Source organism: Bos indicus, chromosome 26, assembly GCF_029378745.1.
Source record: "Bos indicus isolate NIAB-ARS_2022 breed Sahiwal x Tharparkar chromosome 26, NIAB-ARS_B.indTharparkar_mat_pri_1.0, whole genome shotgun sequence".
NCBI lineage: Eukaryota > Metazoa > Chordata > Mammalia > Artiodactyla > Bovidae > Bos > Bos indicus.
Window position 1 is genome coordinate 22,173,644 of NC_091785.1, and position 19,724 is coordinate 22,193,367.

Genomic DNA, 19,724 nt, shown 5'->3' on the forward strand with positions numbered 1-19,724 from the left:
CCACCCAGGGTTCCCAGGGTTTCAATACCAGAGTCTGTCCTTGGAGTCCTTCTGAAGACCAAACAGAATCCTTAAATATCATTTGCATCTCTCTAGTCGTCAATGTTATTCTCTTTATCTAGTCCTTGTACCCACAATTCCAAATGTTGTCCTATATCTGAAACATTTTCTTTTCTCTACTTAATATACACCCTCCCTTGTGATTAAAGCAGTTTAGTTTACATGCAAACTAAAAACATCTGTCATCTTACCATTAAGTTCAGCCAGTCTGCTGTATCTTCCAGCACACACCCAGTGCAGTTAGCAAAGTCAGCACACTTAATGTTGCCAAGGCAGTGGTTAGGCTAGTTGGTATCTGCAAGTGTGTATTTTTCCTTCCTGGCCCAGGCAGAAGCTTCAGAGAAATTCATGGTAATTTTGAAAGTGATGCTTTAATATATTTTCAGGGAAGGAAATGTTAGCCTTTGGCCTTTGAGGACTAAGCTGAGAACAGTCGTATAAATACTTAAGTCCTTTCATTTTGTGTGCTTGTCACCTGACAGCTTCTTTCTTTCTTTCTTTTGGAGATAACTGTTCATTGTGAACAGAATAGCAGAACAGGAGATGTGCAGGGTTGGCAGAAAGTTAGTATTACCATTAAACTGAGATTGTTTGTCAGCTTTCTTAGACATTTGAACAGTAGTGGTTGAGTCATCAGGCTTTTGCTGGGAAAGCCAAATCAATTCTATTGCCACAAGTAACCATTACCCTCTCTCCCACTCTAATATACAACCTTTTGATTTTTTAATAATTGAACTTTTTCACTGTACCCTTGTGGATTTTCTGAGGTTCCCAAATTGAAATTTTGCTGCATTTACTTTAGGCATTAGTAGAAAAATCTGTAAGGGAGAGTGATAGAGAGAGAGGAGGCTTGATAACAAAGGCCTTTATCTCCAGAATTCTCTACAAATATAATACCTTCATTATGAATTAAGTTAATATTACAATGGCATTTATCCTTAGGAATACCCTATACTTAGAAGTTTTAAAAGTCTATTTTCATATTAAATAATCAGTTTGATGAATTTTGGTGAATGTATACACCTGTGTAACAGTCAATCTATGGAACATTTTCATTCCATTCAAAACTTTACTGGTGCCGTTACCCAGTCAATCCCATCCCCAAATCCAGTCCCAAGCAACCACTGTTCTGTTTTTATCATTATAAATTAGGTTTGTTAATCCTAGAGTTTCATATAAGTAGAAATGTAAAGTATATACTCTTTTTGTGTCTGATTTCTTTCATTCAGCATGTTTTTGAGATACATCCTTGTCATTTGGTATATCTGTAGTTTGCTCCTTTTATCATTGAGTAGTGTTCCTTTGTCCCCTTCATGGATCACAGCCTTGTCCTGATGAAGGGGCTTGCGTAACTCAGTGAAACTACGAGCCACGCCATGCAGGGACACCCGAGACTGATGGGTCAGAGTGAAGAGTTCTGACAAAACATGGTCCTCTGGAGGAGGAAATGGCAACCCCACTCCAGTATTCTTGCCTGGAGAACCCCATGGGCAGCACAAAAAGGCAAAAAGATATGACACCAAAAGATGAGCCCCCCAGGAAAGGTGTCCAATATGTTACTGGGGAAGAGCAGAGGGCAATTATTAATAGTTCCAAAAAGAATGAAGTGGCTGGATGAAAACAGAAATGATGCTCAGTTGTGGATGTATCTGATGGTAGATGTATCTGGTGGTAAAAGTAAAGTCCGATGCTGTAAAGAGCAATATTGCAAAGGAACCTGGAATGTTAGGTCCGTGAATCAAGGTAAATTGGCCGTGGTCAAGCAGGAGATGGCAAGATTGAACACTGACATCTTTAGGAATCAGTGAACTATAATGAAAGCTGAATGCCGAAGAATTGATGCTTTTGAACTGTGGTTTTGGAGAAGACTCTTGAGAGTCCCTTGGACTGCAAGGACATCAAACTAGTCAATACTGAAGGAAATCAGTCCTGAATATTAATTGAAAGGATTGATGCTGAAGCTGAAGCTTCAATACTTTGGCCACCTGATGCAAAGAGCTGACTCATTAGAAAAGACCCTGATGCTGGGAAAGATTGAAGGCAGGAGGAGGAGGGGACAGCAGAGGATGAGATGGTTGGATGGCATCACCGACTCAATGGACATGGGTTTGAGCAAGCTCTGGGAGCTGGTGACAGACAGGGAAGCCTGGTGTGCTGTAGTCCATGGGGTCACAGAGAGTCGGACACAACTGAGCAACTGAACTGAATTAAACTGAACTATAATGGATGGGAATGGGCAGATTTAATTCAGATGACCAGTATATTTATTACTGTGGGCAAGGATCTTTTAGAAGAAATGGAGTAACCCTCATGGGCTTCCCTGGTGGCTCAGAGGTTAAAGCGTCTGCCTCTCATGTGGGAGACCTGGGTTCGATCCCTGGGTCGGGAAGATTCCCTGGAGAAGGAAATGGCAACCCACTCCAGTATTCTTGCCTGGAGAATCCCATGGACGGAGGAGCCTGGTGGGCTACAGTCCATGGGGTCTCAAAGAGTCGGACACGACTGAGCGACTTAACTAACTAACTAACCCTCATAGTCAACAAGAGAGTCTGAAATGCAGTACTTGGGTGCAGCCACAAAAGCGACAGAATGATCTCAGAGTTGTTTCCAAGACAAACCATTCAACATTATAGTAATCCTTAAGTCTATCAGTCCCAGCCACTCATGCTAAAGAAACTGAAGCTGACTGATTCTATGAAGACATAGAACACTGTCTAGAACTAACACACACACACACAATAAGATTTCCTTTTGATCCCAGGGGATTGGAATGTAAAAGTAGGAAGTCAAGAGATACCCAGAGTAACAGGCAAGTTAGGCCTTGGAGTACAAAATGAAGCAGGGCAAAGGCCAACAGAGTTTTGTTAAGAGAACAAACTGGTTAGAGCAAATACCCTTTTCCAACAACACAAGGGATGCCTGTACACGTGGACATCCGTAGAGTCAGTAGCAAAATCAGAGTCAGTACCAAAATCAGAATGCTTATATTCTTTGCAGCAGAAGATGGAGAAGCTCTATACAGTCAGCAAAAACAATACCTGGAGCTGACTGTGACTCAGATCATGAGCTCCTTACTGCAGAATTCAGGCTTAAATTGAAGGAAGTAGGGAAAACCACTAAGCCTTTCAGGTATGAGCTAAATTAAATCCTTTATGATTATACAGTGGAGGTGACGAATAGATTCATGGGATTAGATGTGGTAGAGTGCCTGAAGAACTGTGGACGAAGGTTCATAATATTGTACGGGAGGCAGTGACCAAAACTATCCCAGACAAAAAGAAGTGCAAGAAAGCAAAGTGGTTGTCTCAGGAGGCTTTACAAATAGCTGAGGAAAGTAGAGAAGTAAAAGGCAAGGGAGAAAGGGAAAGATACACTCAACTGAATGCGGAGTTCCAGAGAGTAGCAGGGAGAGATAAGAAGGACTTCTTAAATGAATAATGCAAAGAAATAGAGGAAAACAGTAGAATAGGAAAGACTATAGATCGCTTTGAGAAAATTGGAGGTATCAAGGGAGCATTTCATGCAAGAATGGGCATGATAAAGATAGAAATGGTAAGGACCTAACAGAAGCAGAAGACATGAAGAAGAGGTGGTAAGAATACACAGAACTATACAGAAAAGGTCTTAATGGCCCAGGTAACCACAGATGTGTGGTCACTTACCTAGAACTGGACATCCTGGATTGTGAAGTCAAGTGGGCTGTGGGAAGCATTACTATGAGCAAAGCTAGTGGAGGTGACAGAATTCTAGTTGAGCTATTTAAGATCCTAAAAGATGATGCTGTTGAAGTGTTGTACTTAATATGTCAACAACTTTGGAAAACTCAGGAGTGGTCACAGGACTGGAAAAAGTCAATTTTCATTCCAATCCCAAAGAAGGGCATTGCCAAAGAATGTTGGCAGAGAATTGTGTGGCATTATCACACAGGTGCTCTCATTTCACATGCTTGCAATGTCATGCTGAAAATTCTTCAAGCTAGGCTTCAACAATATGTGAACCAAAAACTTCCAGATTCAAGCTGGATTTAGAAAAGGCAGAGGAACCAGAGATCAACTTTCCAACATTTGTTGGATAATAGAAAAAGCAAGGGAATTCCAGAAAAACATCTGCTTCTTTTACTACGCTAAAGCCTTTGACTGTATGGATCACAACAAACTGTGGAAAATTCTTAAAGAGATGGGGATACCAGACCACCTTACCTGCCTTCTGAGAAACCTGTATAGAGGTCAAGAAGCAAGAGTTAGAACCAGTCTTTGCCACGTCAACTGTGAGAATGAAGACCATTCTCAGCAAGCAGACTGTTGACATCCCAGAAAATGTCGACATTACCTTGAAGGGACGGACAATTATTGTGAAGGGCCCCAGAGGCACGCTGCAGGGGGACTTCAATCACATCAATGTAGAACTCAGTCTCCTTGGAAAGAAAAAGAAGAGGCTCCATGTTGACAAATGGTGGGGAAACAGAAAGGAACTGGCCACTGTTCGCACAATCTGTAGTCACGTGCAGAACATGATCAAGGTGTTACACTGGGCTTCCGTTACAAGATGAGGTCAGTGTATGCCCACTTCCCCATCGATGTTGTTGTTCAGGAGAACGGTTCTCTTTTGGAAATCCAAAATTTTGGGGGTGAAAAATACATACGCAGGGTTTGAATGAGATCAGGGGTTGCCTATTCAGTATCTCAAGCCCAGAAAGATGAGTTGATTCTTGAAGGAAATGACATTGCATTTGTGTCAAATTCAGCTGCTTTGATTCAGCAAGCCACCACAGTTAAAAACAAGGATATCAGAAAAATTTTGGATGGTGTCTATGTTTCTGAAAAAGGAACAGTTCAGCAGGCTGATGAATAAGATCTCAGTGATCCTGCTGCAGAAACCACAAAGATGGCAAATGGTTCTGTGGACTCAGTTGTGATATTTTAAAGAGGCAATAAAAACTCTTGATTTGGAAAAAGAGAAAAAAAGAGTTAGAACCAGACATGGAACAACTGACTGGTTCCAAATTGGGAAAAGAGGACATCAAGGCTGTATATTGTCACCCTACTTATTTAACTTATATGCAGAGTACATCATGCGAAATGCCAGCCTGGGTGAAGCTCAAGGTAGAATCAAGATTGATGGGAGAAATAGCAATAACTTCAGATATGCAGATGACACCACCCTAATGGCAGAAAGCGAAGAAGACGTAAAGAGCCTCTTGATGCAGGTGAAAAAGGAGAGTGAAAAAGCAGGCTTAAAACTCAACATTCAGAAAACTGGCATCCAGTCCCATCACTTTCTGGCAAATAGATGGGAAAACAATGGAAATAGTGACAGACTTTTACTTTCTTGGGCTTCAAAATCACTGAGGACAGTGACTGCAACTATGAAATTAGAAGATGCTTGCTCCTTGGAAGAAAAGCTGTGAGAAACGTAGACAGTGTATTAAAAAGCAGAGACATTACTTTGCTGACAAAGGTCCATATCGTCAAAGTTATGGTTTTTCCAGTAGTCATGTACAGATGTGAGAGTTGGACTATAAAGAAGGCAGAGCACTGAAAAATTGATGCTTTTAAACTGTGGTGTTGGAGAAGACTCTTGAGAGTCCCTTGGACAGCAAGGAGATCAAACCAGTCAGTCCTAAAGGAATCAACCCTGAATATTCATTGGAAGGACCCATGCTGAAGCTGATGCAAAGAGCCGACTCATTGGAAAAGACCCTGATGCTGGGATATGTTGAAGGCAGGAGGAGAAGGGGACAACAGAGGATGAGATGGTTGGATGGCATCATGGATTCAATGGACATTCAGTTCAGTTCAGTCGCTCAGTCATGTCTGACTCTTTGCGACATGAGTTTGAGCAAACTCCAGGAGATAGTAAAGGACAGGGAAGCTTGGCATGCTCCAGTTCATGGGGTTGCAAAGAATTGGACACAACTGAGCGACTGAACAACAGCAGCAGCAACACGTATGTTGTCAGATTTATTCCTGAGAATTACATATTTTTTAATGCTACTATAAATTGTATAGGCAGTTTTTAAAAATATGTATATATGTTAATGAAATTAGTATAGTGGCTACCCTTAGAGGGGCTAGTGACTTGAAAAAAGGAGCACAAGGCAGAGTTTGTGACCAAGGCACTAGTTACACAGTATGCTCACCTTGTGGAAATTCATCAAGCTATACACTTAAGGTTATGTACTTCTATGTATATTATATATTATACTTCACTGAAAATTAAAATAGAAAAGATATACTACCCAGTGAAATAGAATGATATATTTTCAAAAAAGAGAAAGCATAAGTCCAGCAGTGTCATAAATTCATGAAGAGTGTCGATTTACTGAGCACTTTACTCTGTGCCATGTGGTGAACTAAGCTTACTTTTCGTAGATGATTTTGAACTTCACAAAATCCCAATGGAATAGATTCTGTAATTAGCCCCACTTTACAGATGAGTGAAACAGAGACTCAGAGAAAAAATCAAGTTATTTACTCTATGTCACATAACTGGTAATTGAGGAGCTAAATTGAAGCCACGTCTTTCTACTCTAAGGCCAGTGCTCTTAAAACAATGTGGTATGGTGTAGTGGTAAAGGGTAACTCATTTGAAGTGATGATGGATCTAAGGTATATGCCTGCCTGCAATGAAATACTCTGTTTTGAGGGGCGGTGACTGGAGTGTATTACCAGTGGACAGTTTGCAAATACATGAACTCTCGGTTTATGGTTCATTTCTAATAGTGTTTTATCTCCTGTTTATGATTGAATCATTGAAAGTATGAGAAAGTCTTGACTGAACTTTAACTCCTGCAGTGGGATAATCAATTTGTGAAATCCTTCAGCACTTTTATCTGTTGATAGTCTAATAGCCACTGATCAAAGCCTGAATCCCCTTATTTTAGTAATATCTGATTTGTTTACAGTATAAATAGAACACTTTCATTACCTTTTTGATTATTGTTCTCTGTGACTGACATTTCTGGTCTTTATCCAGGATACAATACTCTGGCATCCAACTCCAGTCTATTTCTTCCTTTAAAAGACAAATATATAAAAGATGATGAGAAGTTTTGGTTGTTGGAATGAGAAGTGGTGTTTGGTCAAGTTTTCCTTTTCTGAGATGCAAACAAATAGCCTACACAAAACAGCCCTGAAGTCCCCCAATGCCTGTGTCCAACAAGGTTGTTATTAATCATTTTTGGTCTTATATCATAGATAAAAATGGTATTTATGCTAGAAAACATCCAGCTCTGTCTGCACCAGGGCTTGCTGTTCATAGTGTCTATTCCTTCTGTATAAATAGAATGGCTCATGCCATTCCTTTTTTAAAAAGACATTTTTCTATTTATTTGGCTGGGCTGGGCCTTAGTTGTGGCACTCAGAGATCTTCAATCTTTGTTGCAGTGTATAGCATCTTTAGTTGCGGCATGGGAACTCTTGGTTGCAACATGTCGTATCTAGTTCCCTGACCAGGGATTGAACCTGGGCCCCTTGCATTGGGAATGTGGAGTCTTAACCACTTAACCACCGGGGAAATCCTGCTAATGCCATTCTTGAAAATATACTTTCAACTGAACTATCACAATATTGTCAACTGGCTGTATCCCAATTAAAAAAAAAAGTTTTTTTTTAAAAATAAATAAATTTAAAAATAAAACAGATGCTACAGGAGATGTTTATTTAAGCACAGACAGACAGCTTCTAGAATCTGTGGTGGTTCTTTGTGGTTTATTAAAATATATCAGTAATATAATCTAGACCCCCCAAAAAAGGAAATATACTTTCAGCTATGTATTGGGAATCATTTGTAGAGAGGCCTACGTGTAGGAGTTAACCTGTAGAAATTAAACCAAATCTGTGCCTTTAATAGCAGAAGTTGATTCTCCAAATTTGGTACAGTTTGATGGCATATTCAATATGGCAAGAACTCCCTAGTAACTCAGGTCTTCTTGCCACATTGGGACTTCTTCAGACAAATATGCCAAAGATCCATCAAGTTAGTTTGAAAAGTATAAGTACCTAGCTGTACCTGCCACTTTGTGGTTATCTTCTAAAGAAAATCAACTTTCTTTAGAGTAGCAAAATTTTCAGTTGATTTCTGAATCTTCTCCTAGTGTTCCCCAGCTTCAAACTTGAATATAATCTTTGTCTCTCCCCCCACCCCAACCTCATACCCTATATATCCAGTTGATCAGCAAATTCACTTGACTCTGCCTTCAAAATATACATTGAATCCCAATTATTTCTCACCACATCTATAGCTACCACTTAGTCCAAAAGATTGTTGTCTCTTCCGTGGACTACTGTGACGTAGCCAGGTAATTAATTAGTCTCCTGATTTCTATTCATGTCCTCTACAGCCTGTTCTCCACATAGCAATGATCCTTTTAAAAGGTTTCAGATCATAAAATGCTCAGGCTTCTAGGCGCTTCTCCATGTGATCTCTTCCTGCATAGCTTCTCATCGTCTCCAGGAGAGTAGCCTCAGTTTTTACATAGTGGCTCAAGGGTCTAAGGCAGAGTAAGCAGAAGTTGCCTAAGCCTAGAAGTCCCAGAATGTTACTTTCTCCGCATTCTTTTAGTCAAAGCCCAGATTCAAAGGCTGGGACAAACTATTTCTTGATGGGGGTAGAAACAGAATTCATGTTCAGGGAGGAATGGAGTCCTTTGTGACCAAATTGTTACATTGTGGTTTTTTTAAGTGCTACATAACAAATTACCACAAACTTAACAATTTAAAATAATACCTGTTCATTAGCTCACTGTTCTCTAGGTCAGAAATCTGATATAGCAAGACTGGGTTCTCTGCTCAGAATATCACAAGGCGGAAATCAATGTGTTGGTCTGAGCTGAGTTCTCATTTAGGGAAAGAAATCTCAGGTTGTTGTTGGCAAATTCAGCTCCTTGCCTTTGTAGGATTGAGGTCACCATTTTCTTGTTGGCTGTCTGCTGGGAGATGCTCTCAGCCCCTAAGGGTGATCAAATTCCTAGCCTGGTGGTCCCCTTCTCTTCTGCAACCAATTGGGGGGGAAAAAAAAAAGTCTGCTTTTAAAGGACTGATATCATTAGGTCACGCCCACTGGGGTAATCTCCCTCTTAAGGTCCTGATTTGGGACCTTAATTAAATCACAGCAGTACCTACATGTTGGTTTGAGTAACAGAGAATTTCTTTGCCTGTCAAAATGGCATTATCTTTTCTATCCCTTTATCCTGTGTTATTTTTCTTCATTATTTGTATGGTAATGTTTTTAGCTTGCTATACCTACTGTATTGTGAATAACTGGTGGTAGAAACTATGTTATTTTTGTTAAGTGTTGTATTCCTAGCACCTGGGACAATGTTTAGAACATTATAGATGCTCAACTAATATTTATTGAATGAACCAGTTAATATTAAAGACTTTATGGCATATAATTTTGATGACAACAGGATTTGGGAGGAGTGGGGAGAAGAAAAGGGTATGTTGAGTATTGATGTTATTTAAGCTTTATCTCTAAAGGTACCTGGGTCTCAAATTATTCATTGGCTTTTCTTTGCATGGAGGATTTCTTACTTAACTATTAAAAAATAAGTTGTGAGTAAGTAATTGTATAAATGCACAGTAACGGGTATATACAAGATAAGCAAATTAGCTTTTTTGCTTGCTAGTCATAACATGCTTTCATTGGTTTTCATCTATATATCTCCAAATAATGTTTTCCTATGAACTTTTGGAAATGGATGCCTTGTCATCCAACAGTATTCCTGATTTACCAATTTACTGTGGTTATTTCTGTGGCTTTTTCCATATAATTGCTGTTTGCAAACATCCAGTTACTAATAAAATAACAGAGTGAGCTCCATCAAACAGACATACATAACATAGCATGCCAGACTGGAAAATCATATAATTTCCCTTATTTCAATACTGACTGTTATATGTTTCTTTCAATCCACCTCTTCTGCAGACAAAACTTGCCAATGGCACTTCCAGTATGATTGTGCCCAAGCAACGGAAACTCTCAGCAAGCTATGAGAAGGAAAAGGAACTGTGTGTCAAATATTTTGAGCAGTGGTCAGAATCCGATCAAGTGGAATTTGTGGAACATCTTATATCCCAAATGTGTCATTACCAACATGGGCACATAAACTCATATCTTAAACCTATGTTGCAGAGGGATTTCATAACTGCTCTGCCAGGTATGTGTACAGGTGTTTGTAAGGCGTTAATTTGCCTGAAAGATATGTTACACTAGTAATCATACTGAATCTTCAGTTCTGTTTCTCTCTAAAAAATCTTTGTTGGCTTGATTTTTATGAACTATTTTAATCATACCTTCTTGGGATATAAGTACAAAAAAATCCAAGTCTGTAAAGAGACTCCTTTTCCCCCTCTCTTCTCCCTGTCTCTATTCACCCTATTTTTACTCACATGTAGGTTTAAATAACATCTTTTCTGAGGTGTTATCTGGTTTGAGATGTGTCTTTTATAGTGTCTTAGTTTTAAGGTATGTTAACATATTTGAATTTCTTTGGGAATTTATCAATAGAATATTTACTTTGCATGAATGAATAAGAAGCATTTTTTATTGAATATTTTAGAAAGAAGTGTATCTCAGGAGCCTTGTTGTGATATTAAGTATGTAAATTCCAGGCTTTACAATCTCACTGCTCAGTAACTAAATAGCTGTTATAAACTATTGCATATTTTTTATTGTATGTTTTTTAAAATGTATTTGTGCATACACACACACACACACACACACACTTTTGAGAGTGCTGTGGTTGTTTCACTGAATGCTTAATGGTGATTTGGGATACTCCGTAGGCATCAGTATTTGGGGAAAATGATGTATCAGGAAAATACAAGATTCTCACCCATGTTAAAAGTCTGGTTTTTTTAAAAAGTAGTACAAAAATGAGTGAATTTCTAAAATATAGTCTATCTTTTTTTTTTTCAGTAGTTTCCTGATTGTAGCACTTACCAGAAATTTATAAAATTCAAAAATGTTCAAAATGTAAAAACATTTTCCAGAACCCTGCCATTCAGAGAGAACTACTAGTGTGTTCTTAATATTTTTCCTAGGTGTATATATTTCCCTCATAAGTGTTTGCAACATTTTTATTCTTACTATATCCTCTTAATGTGTTTTCCTAAGTGTTGGTTCTTTTAAAAAATAATTTTTTATAGTATTGTATATTATTTATGATGGTTGAAACACATATTATTTAAACCCTTTATTGAACAGTTCAGTTCAGTCACTCAGTCGTGTCCAACTCTTTGCGACCCCATGAACTGCAGCACGCCACCAACTCCCAGAGTCCGCCCAAACCCATGTCCGTTGAGTTGGTGATGCCATCCAACCATCTCATCCTCTGTCGTCCCCTTCTTCTGCCCTCAATCCTTCCCAGCATCAGGGTCTTTTCCAGTGAGTCAGCTCTTTGCATCAGGTGGCCAAAGTATTGGCGTATCAGCTTCAACATCAGTCCTTCCAATGAACACCCAGGACTGGTCTCCTTTAGGATGGACTGGTTGGATCTCCTTGCAGTCCAAGGGACTCTCAAGAGTCTTCTCCAACACCACAGTTCAAATGCATCATTCTTCTGCACTCAGCTTTCTTTATAGTCCAACTTTCACATCCAGACATGACCACTGGAAAAACCATAGCCTTGACTAGATGGACCTTTGTTGGCAAAGTAATGTCTCTACTTTTTAATATGCTGTGTAGGTTGGTCATAACTTTCCTTCCAAGGAGTAAGCATCTTTTAATTTCATGGCTGCAGTCACCATCTGCAGTGATTTTGGAGCCCAGAAAAATAAAGTCAGCTACTGTTACCACTGTTTCCCCATCTATTTGCCATGAAATGATGGGACCGGATGCCCTGATCCTAGTTTTCTGAATGTTGAGCTTTAAGCCAACTTTTTCACTCTCCTCTTTCACTTTCATCAAGAGGCTTTTTAGTTCTTCTTCACTTTCTGCCATAAGAGTGGTGTCATCTGCATATCTGAGGTTATTGATATTTCTCCCGGCAATCTTGATTCCATCTTGTGCTTCATCCAGCCCAGCGTTTCTCATGATGTACTCTGCATAGAAGTTAAATAAGCAGGGTGACAATGTACAGCCTTGAAATACTCCTTTTCCAATTTGGAACCAGTGTGTTGTTCCATGTCCAGTTCTGTTACTTCCTGACCTGCATACAGATTTCTCAAGAGGTAGGTCAGGTGGTCTGGTATTCCCATCTCTTTCAGAATTTTCCACAGTTTATAGTGATCCACACAGTCGAAGGCTTTGGCATAGTCAATAAAGCAGAAATAGATGTTTTTCTGGAACTCTCTTGCTTTTTCCATGATCCAGCGGATGTTGGCAATTTGATCTCTGGTTCGTCTGCCTTTTCTAAAACCAGCTTGAACATCTGGAATTTCACGGTTCACGTATTGCTGAAGCCTGGCTTGGAGAATTTTGAGCGTTACTTTACTAGCGTGTGAGATGAGTGCAATTGTGCGGTAGTTTGAGCATTCTTTGGGATTGGAATGAAAATTGACCTTTTCCAGTCCTGTGGCCACTGCTGAGTTTTCCAAATTTGCTGGCATATTGAGTGCAGCACTTTCACAGCATCATCTTTCAGGATTTGAAATAGCTCAACTGGAATTCCATCACCTCCACTAGCTTTGTTCATAGTGATGCTTTCTAAGGCCCACTTGACTTCACATTCCAGGATGTCTGGCTCTAGGTGAGTGATCACACCATCATGATTATCCGGGTCATGAAGATCTTTTTTGTACAGTTCTTTTTATTCTTGCCACCTCTTCTTAATATCTTCTGCTTCTTTTAGGTCCCTACCATTTCTGTTCTTTATTGAGCATACAGTGTTCCCTTGGCATCTCTAACTTTCTTGAAGAGATATCTAGTCTTTCCCATTCTGTTGTTTTCCTCTATTTCTTTGCATTGATCGCTGAGGAAGGCTTTCTTATCTCTCCTTGCTATTCTTTGCAACTCTCCATTCAAATAGGTATATCTTTCCTTTTCTCCCTTGCTTTTTGCTTCTCTTCTTTTCACAGCTATTTGTAAGGCCTCCTCAGACAGCCATTTTGCTTTTTTGCATTTCTTTTTATTGGGAATGGTCTTGATTCCTGTCTCCTGTACAGTGTCACGAACCTCCGTCCATAGTTCATCAGGCACTCTGTCTATCAGATCTAGTCCCTTAAATCTATTTCTCACTTCCACTGTATAGTCATAAGGGATCTGATTTAGATCATACCTGAATGGTCTAGTGGTTTTCTCCACTTTCTTCATTTTCAGTCTGAATTTGGCAATAAGGCGTTCATGATCTGAGCCACAGTCAGCTCCTGGTCTTGTTTTTGCTGACTGTATGGAGACTGCTCTATACAGTCTCCATCTTTGGCTGCAAAGAATATAATCAATCTGATTTTGGAGCATTTAGGTAGTTTAAAATGTTTTTTCCATTATAAACTATGCTGTGGTGGTATTCTTGCCTGGAGAATCCCAGGGACAGAGGAGCCTGGTGGGCTGCCATCTGTGGGGTCGCACAGAGTTGGACAGGACTGACGCGACTTAGCAGCAGCAGCAGTGGACATTGTTATTCATCTTTTGGGCATCCTAGGAAAAAAAATACCACAAGTGGGATTCCTGTGTTAAAGAATTACGAACATTTTTAAGGCTTCTAATACATGTGCTAAACTGTCCTCTAAGAAAACTATACCAACTTAAACCCTCCCTCAAAGCATTTTACCACTTTTTTTAATCTTTGCCAATTATATCTTTTTAAAAATTTGTTTTTCCAAAATTGGAATTTAAATTGCCCTTTAAAACAAAAGAAATGCCTATTTATATCTTTGAAATAAACATTTTTAAGCTGAATTTGTACTTACATCTTTTGTTAAATAGAATAGATTTCTGCCCATTCTTCACTCATTGGATTTTATTTTAGCCATAGGCAAGCAGTTTTCTTTGTGCAATCTGTGTGTACCTCATTATTGTGCTCTCCCCAATCACTGAGACATGTTACAATCTCTAGCATATACCACTAAGAATTGAACAGGAGATGATTAGACTTGTGTATTCTTTGCCTAATACTGATCTCTGATGTATATCTGCTGACCACTTTATAAGATACTAAATCATCAGTCTAATGCTTTATGGCCACTTTAACTTATGAACCTACACCATCTGGCTACATTTAGTAAACCAAACTACTTCAAAAAATGCCTGTAATCCATTAATGTAGTGGGTTTGTTTGGAGTGTTAGGTGAAATTACTTCCAAAGACTTATTATAGGGACATAGTGAAAGATCAGGAGCAATTTGATGCTAGCCACTAAAAACACAGGAATGCATTTTGGGAACTTCTGATAGTATAGAAAGTTCAGTATAAAGATGGAGAAATTGAACCATTACTGTACTTTGTATGACAAACTAATTATTATATCTTTAATTGGCTTATAGTCATGTTTCTTTAATAAGAATTAGGTGATGAATGCCTCCATCTGCTTGTGCTTAAATATGAACATGTGATGCCAGCCAAACAAGATCCATTTAATTCTTTCTTTTCCAAATCTGTTGAAGAATGTGACTGACATCCATATAATTTTTATAATTAAAATAATGTTTAAGCACATTTAGATTGTTGCTAATGGCGTCCAAATGTATCTTTGTATGATTCAGGGGAAAGAAACAAAATGAAATGTGATATTATCTCTCTTGCTTGTTAAGTTTGTGCCTAAGGTAATCAGAGTATCAAGGAATCTTTCTGCACTATTTAAGTCTTTAGCAAATCTCTGATACGTTACCTGTAAAGAGAAATGACTTTGAATATTTTTTGTCTCACTGTGAATTAGAACAGCAGCCAAAAGGTCTGTTAATATGAACATCCTATTTTATGGGATCTGTACCTCTGAGGCCCCAGTACAGATTTGGGTGATAGAGAATTTTAATTGGGAAGCCCACCCAGTTTACACAATCCAAGATCTACTTACCCTGTTTTTCTCTGTATATCCTACAAAAATAGTCTCTGAAATTCTAAGTTGTCTATTGGTCTGGGGTTTGTTTTGTTTTGTTTTTTTTCATTTTTGGCCAACTGTCATTTAGGCTTTATAGCCACAACTGTTCTCAAATATACTTTTTTAAACATCTGAAATTAAACTCTAACTTGAATATACCTCTCAGTCATTCCTCTTGGGATGTTCCTATACCAACCTATATTTTCTTTTTCTCTCCTTTCTGCATGCCCAGAATTCTATAGTCCAGAACATTCTGACTTAGTGCCTCTCCCACAGTACATTTAAAGGATATTTCTTTTACCGAACAGCTTTGGAACTGCAGCAGTAATAGAAACAGAATGAGAAATGGACCTAATATAAAGAATTGGGGTAGAGATGGGGGGGTCTGAATCACAGAGTTTGAGATGCCATCCATAGAACATCCCCTAGTGCTGAAATCCATATAGATAGATGTGAATTGTTTTCTGGAATCCTTTTTATTTTTAATGTCTTGGGGGGTTTGCTGGTTGTTAGTTTTCACTTCCTTATCTAAAGGAAGATGGAAAATACTGTTCATTTCTGTAACCTTATAGAAAAATTATTGACACTCATTTTAGCCAAGTCTGTTTGAAAAAGAAACTGGACCACACTAGGGACAGTGATGTGCCTTCATAGTGGAATAAATGCTGTTCCTGTTTAAAGGACTTTCTGTTTAAAAAAAAATCATTCACCACCATCCATGTCTTTTTTTTTTTTTTCTTTGCCTCCTCTCCCCACCAAAAGCTCGGGGTTTAGATCACATTGCTGAGAACATCCTGTCATACTTGGATGCCAGATCACTATGTGCTGCTGAACTTGTGTGCAAAGAATGGTACCGAGTGACGTCTGATGGCATGTTATGGAAGAAGCTCATTGAAAGAATGGTCAGGACAGATTCTCTGTGGAGAGGCCTGGCAGAACGAAGAGGCTGGTGAGCCTTTTAACATTCTAACTCTTTAGAGAGCTGCAGGATCTGGCCTTTCACTCTCTGGAATGCAGTATTATTGGGAACCAGCAAGACCACTTATCTTTTGATACACTAATTTTGCTCTTTTATAGCAAAAAGTGTTAAATAGTTGTTCATGTACTTGGCAGTTTTTCTTCTGACCACTCACTCATAAGTGATACCAGTTCAGTTCAGTTCAGTTGCTCAGTCGTGTCCGACTCTTTGCGACCCCATGAATCTCAGCACGTCAGGCCTCCCTGTCCATCACCAACTCCCAGAGTTCACTCAGAGTCACATCCATCGAGTCAGTGATGCCATCCAGCCATCTCATCCTCTGTCGTCCCCTTCTCCTCCTGCCCCCAATCCCTCCCAGCATCAGAGTCTTTTCCAATGAGTCACCTCTTCGCATGAGGTGGCCAAAGTACTGGAGTTTCAGCTTTAGCATCATTCCTTCCAAAGAAATCCCAGGGCTGATCTCCTTCAGAATGGACTGGTTGGATCTCCTTGCATAAGTGATATAATAATGAGTTAATGCTGCTTTGCAAACAACGATTAAAAAAAAATACTACCAGCCCTCCTCTTTGACTATTTTCTTTTTCAGATTTTTTTGTCTTTAGCCTTAGCCTGTGGTGTTCTATCAACTTTTTAATCAAAATTATTTTTATGCCCAACTAGAATAAGAACTCAAGCCTTCAGAAAGAGAAGAAATTGGAATTTAGTATAAATCATTGTTTCTTTTTAAGACTCTTAAATTTTCTCAAGATTTTTTTACTGCTTAATCCTGAATTCTGTAAGACGTTATGTAGTTACCAGCCTGAGAGCAACAGAATTCACCAGTTTTGTTCTTATTCTTTTAATGTAATGGTACCATTTCTTTAGAACATCTGGAAGAGGTCTTCTATATATAATTTTCTCTTGGATGATTCTCTATAATGTCATTTTAAAAAAGTTGGGTGTGAATACTTCATAAATAAAATAAAGGTGGTGACATATTAAATATTTTAGTTGATAGTGATGCACCAGCAGGCATGTGTATGCTCAGTGATATCCTGAGCAATTAATTTCATGAATCATTTTTCTTGGATCATGAAGAGATACAGAACAGTTAAGAATGGAGGATCAGCTTTTCTTAACAATTTTTCATAAAAGCATAGTTGGCTCCCTTTTTTTGCATCTTTTAAATTCATTAATGTACAATAAATATAATGACCTCCAAATATTATACCAAGTAATTCAAGAGATTTCTGTTATTCTGGCTATTAGAAGGTCTTTAAAATTTCTCCCAAATTCAGTTAAATTAGGAAGCAAATACCAGGGAATTTTTGGCTATAAAAAATTGCATAAATGAAAATATATTATTATTTCTTCTTCCAAGTATGTTTCCCTTACTTTCACTAATTTCACTGTATGGAAGAATGGAAACCTGATCTTTGATAACTTATTTCATACTTTGGAAATAAACTATATTGTATAATAAAGTAAAAGATTATATAGATATATGGAATTCAAAGTCCATCATTTTCTTAAGCATGTTAGGACTAGCCTTAGAAATAGAGGAGGCAGTTGCTTGCTTGGGAAAATTTTAGGGCAGCTAGGAATATTCCTCTACCCTTCGGGGGGGGGGAAAAAGAAAAGAAAATCTTCTCCAAATAACTCCTGACCCAAAATTTCACTTGTAGAGATGCATTCTCATAGCTTATAAAGGTTTTGTTCCCTGTTAAAATGTACTTTGTTCCCATTTGGACTGTAAATGACAATAAACCTTTATCAGATGTTGGGACTTTACAGTCTCTTTTTGAAGGCAGGGAGAGTAAGAAGTAGATGGGCAAATCTTGACAGATATGTATGAAAATACCAAAGATAAAAGGCTCCAGAATTATGCTTAGGGTTAATTAAACCCTAAAAGAGGGTTTAAATCCTTAAAGAGGGTTAAAGATCTCTTGTATTAGTTACACAGAAGAAAAAAAAAAGATCATCGAACAGGTGGCTTCTTGGCCTTTTAAAAGGGTATGTGAAGGTATAGCTGAGAAATAATTTAGGATCAGCACTAATTATCACTCTTTCTCCTATTTCTTCAACTACAGAAACCCATTCCTGCTCTTTTGAGTATCCGTTAGAGTTCTGACTGTATTCCTTTGTCTTTGGCCATATATATCACCTTAGCTTGATACAGATCCCTGAGATTTCAAATATTTGTTCACCCCATGAAGACTGCCTTTATTATCCCCTTGACAGTATGTGGCTGCTTATGTTTACGTGTTGCCTTTCTTCCTGTGTTAGTAGTTCTTCCTCACTTTAGAAAACAATAGTCTGTAATCACTTTTTCATTTTTCTCTTGCAAGTTGTCTTACTAAGTCTCCTTTGTCAATAAAGCCTTTCTGTTATACTGCCTCTCCCCAAATGCTGTCTTTGAGAACTTCTTCCATTTCCTTCAACCAAAAATAAATAAATACAGTTTTCTAAAAAAGCTTTGAGTTTAATTTCCACTCTACAGTTGTATTTTATATCTAGATGAATTTGACAGTCTGCCCCTAGGACATGAACTCTTATTTTCTCTCTTGAATAATACTGAAGATGCTCTCTCCGCTTAGTAATGGTAACTCTTAAAGTGTAATAAAAGACCACTTGGGATAAGTCCATTTTCTTAATCAGCAGATCACATTTTATGATAACATTCTGAATTTAATATTTAGCATTTATCATGTCCTCACACTCTTAAAAGTACTAGGCATTTCACATAGAAGTGGTCCCTGTTGTCAGAGAGCTTCCATCGTGAAAGGTTTTGACTTATAAAATAGATACAGACTGAAAAACCAGTTTTCAACACTTAGCCATCCTTTTTTGTAGCACCTTTAACTTGAAGAAATTCAGATGCTTTAGCATGGCAAGATAAATACTGTGGGATAGAAAATGAGATCAGAGGTTTACATGATTTCTCTTTCCTTAGAATGTAGAGATAGTTTCATTGTATATGAAAAAAAAATCCTGGGATCCCTGTGTGCAATTGCCAGAGGTTAAAAAGAGGATAAGAATGAGGAATGGTGAGCTTTGAAAGACAATACAGTAGTTAAGAGTGTGACCTCTGAAGTCAGACTTAGATTCAAACCCTAGGTCTTCTCACTAGCTGTGTGACCTTGGACAAGTTGCTTAGCTTCCCTGACATTTGATTTCTTCACCTGCCAAATGAATATAGTTATTCCTAACCTCATTAAAGGATGTCAACATTGAAACTATTAAATTATTAACCAGATCTTTTGGGGGAGCGGGGGGGCCTTGCTATGGTGGCTTATGGGATCTTAGTTCCCTGTCCAGGGATTGAACCTGGGCCTCTGGCAGTGGAAGCACTGAGTCCTAACCACTAGACCACCAAGGAGTTCCCTAATAACCAGATTTAGGACCTCTTCATTGAAAATTTGTTTGCCTACAATGTATTTATAGAATAATTATTGTTTAGAAAACTGTATCTTTAAGCCCGAATTATTTCCAAATGTGTCTTGTTTGTCCCTTTCTTTGTGTTGGTGTATCATGCTTCTTGCTCCTATTATAGTCCCTTTAAAAAGACAGTTATTTTAGCCTCTCTGCTGTGGATTTCCCTTTCTGTATCAACACAGAAGTCAGAGCCAGCTACCTTCCTGATAGGAAATTTTCTCAACTAATTTTCAAGGTGTATAATAGGAAGAGGGCAGGGGAGAAGTGCTCCTGGAGACATTGAACAATTAATTA

General features: G+C 38.4%; 1 protein-coding gene and 1 pseudogene across 12 annotated transcripts in view; both read left to right on the forward strand.

Annotated features, from left to right (window-relative positions):
- The window catches only part of LOC139179955 (large ribosomal subunit protein uL6 pseudogene), a 34,977-nt pseudogene extending 24,996 nt beyond the window's left edge, over positions 1 to 9,981 (forward strand).
- The window catches only part of BTRC (beta-transducin repeat containing E3 ubiquitin protein ligase), a 175,546-nt gene that overhangs the window by 137,062 nt on the left and 18,760 nt on the right, over positions 1 to 19,724 (forward strand). For all 12 annotated transcript variants that reach the window (XM_019952883.2, XM_019952884.2, XM_019952886.2 and 9 more), the window contains 2 exons: positions 9,988 to 10,219; positions 15,800 to 15,986. In XM_019952883.2, the coding sequence (XP_019808442.1) occupies positions 9,988 to 10,219; positions 15,800 to 15,986 (419 nt within the window). The remainder of the gene's footprint in view (positions 1 to 9,987; positions 10,220 to 15,799; positions 15,987 to 19,724) is intronic.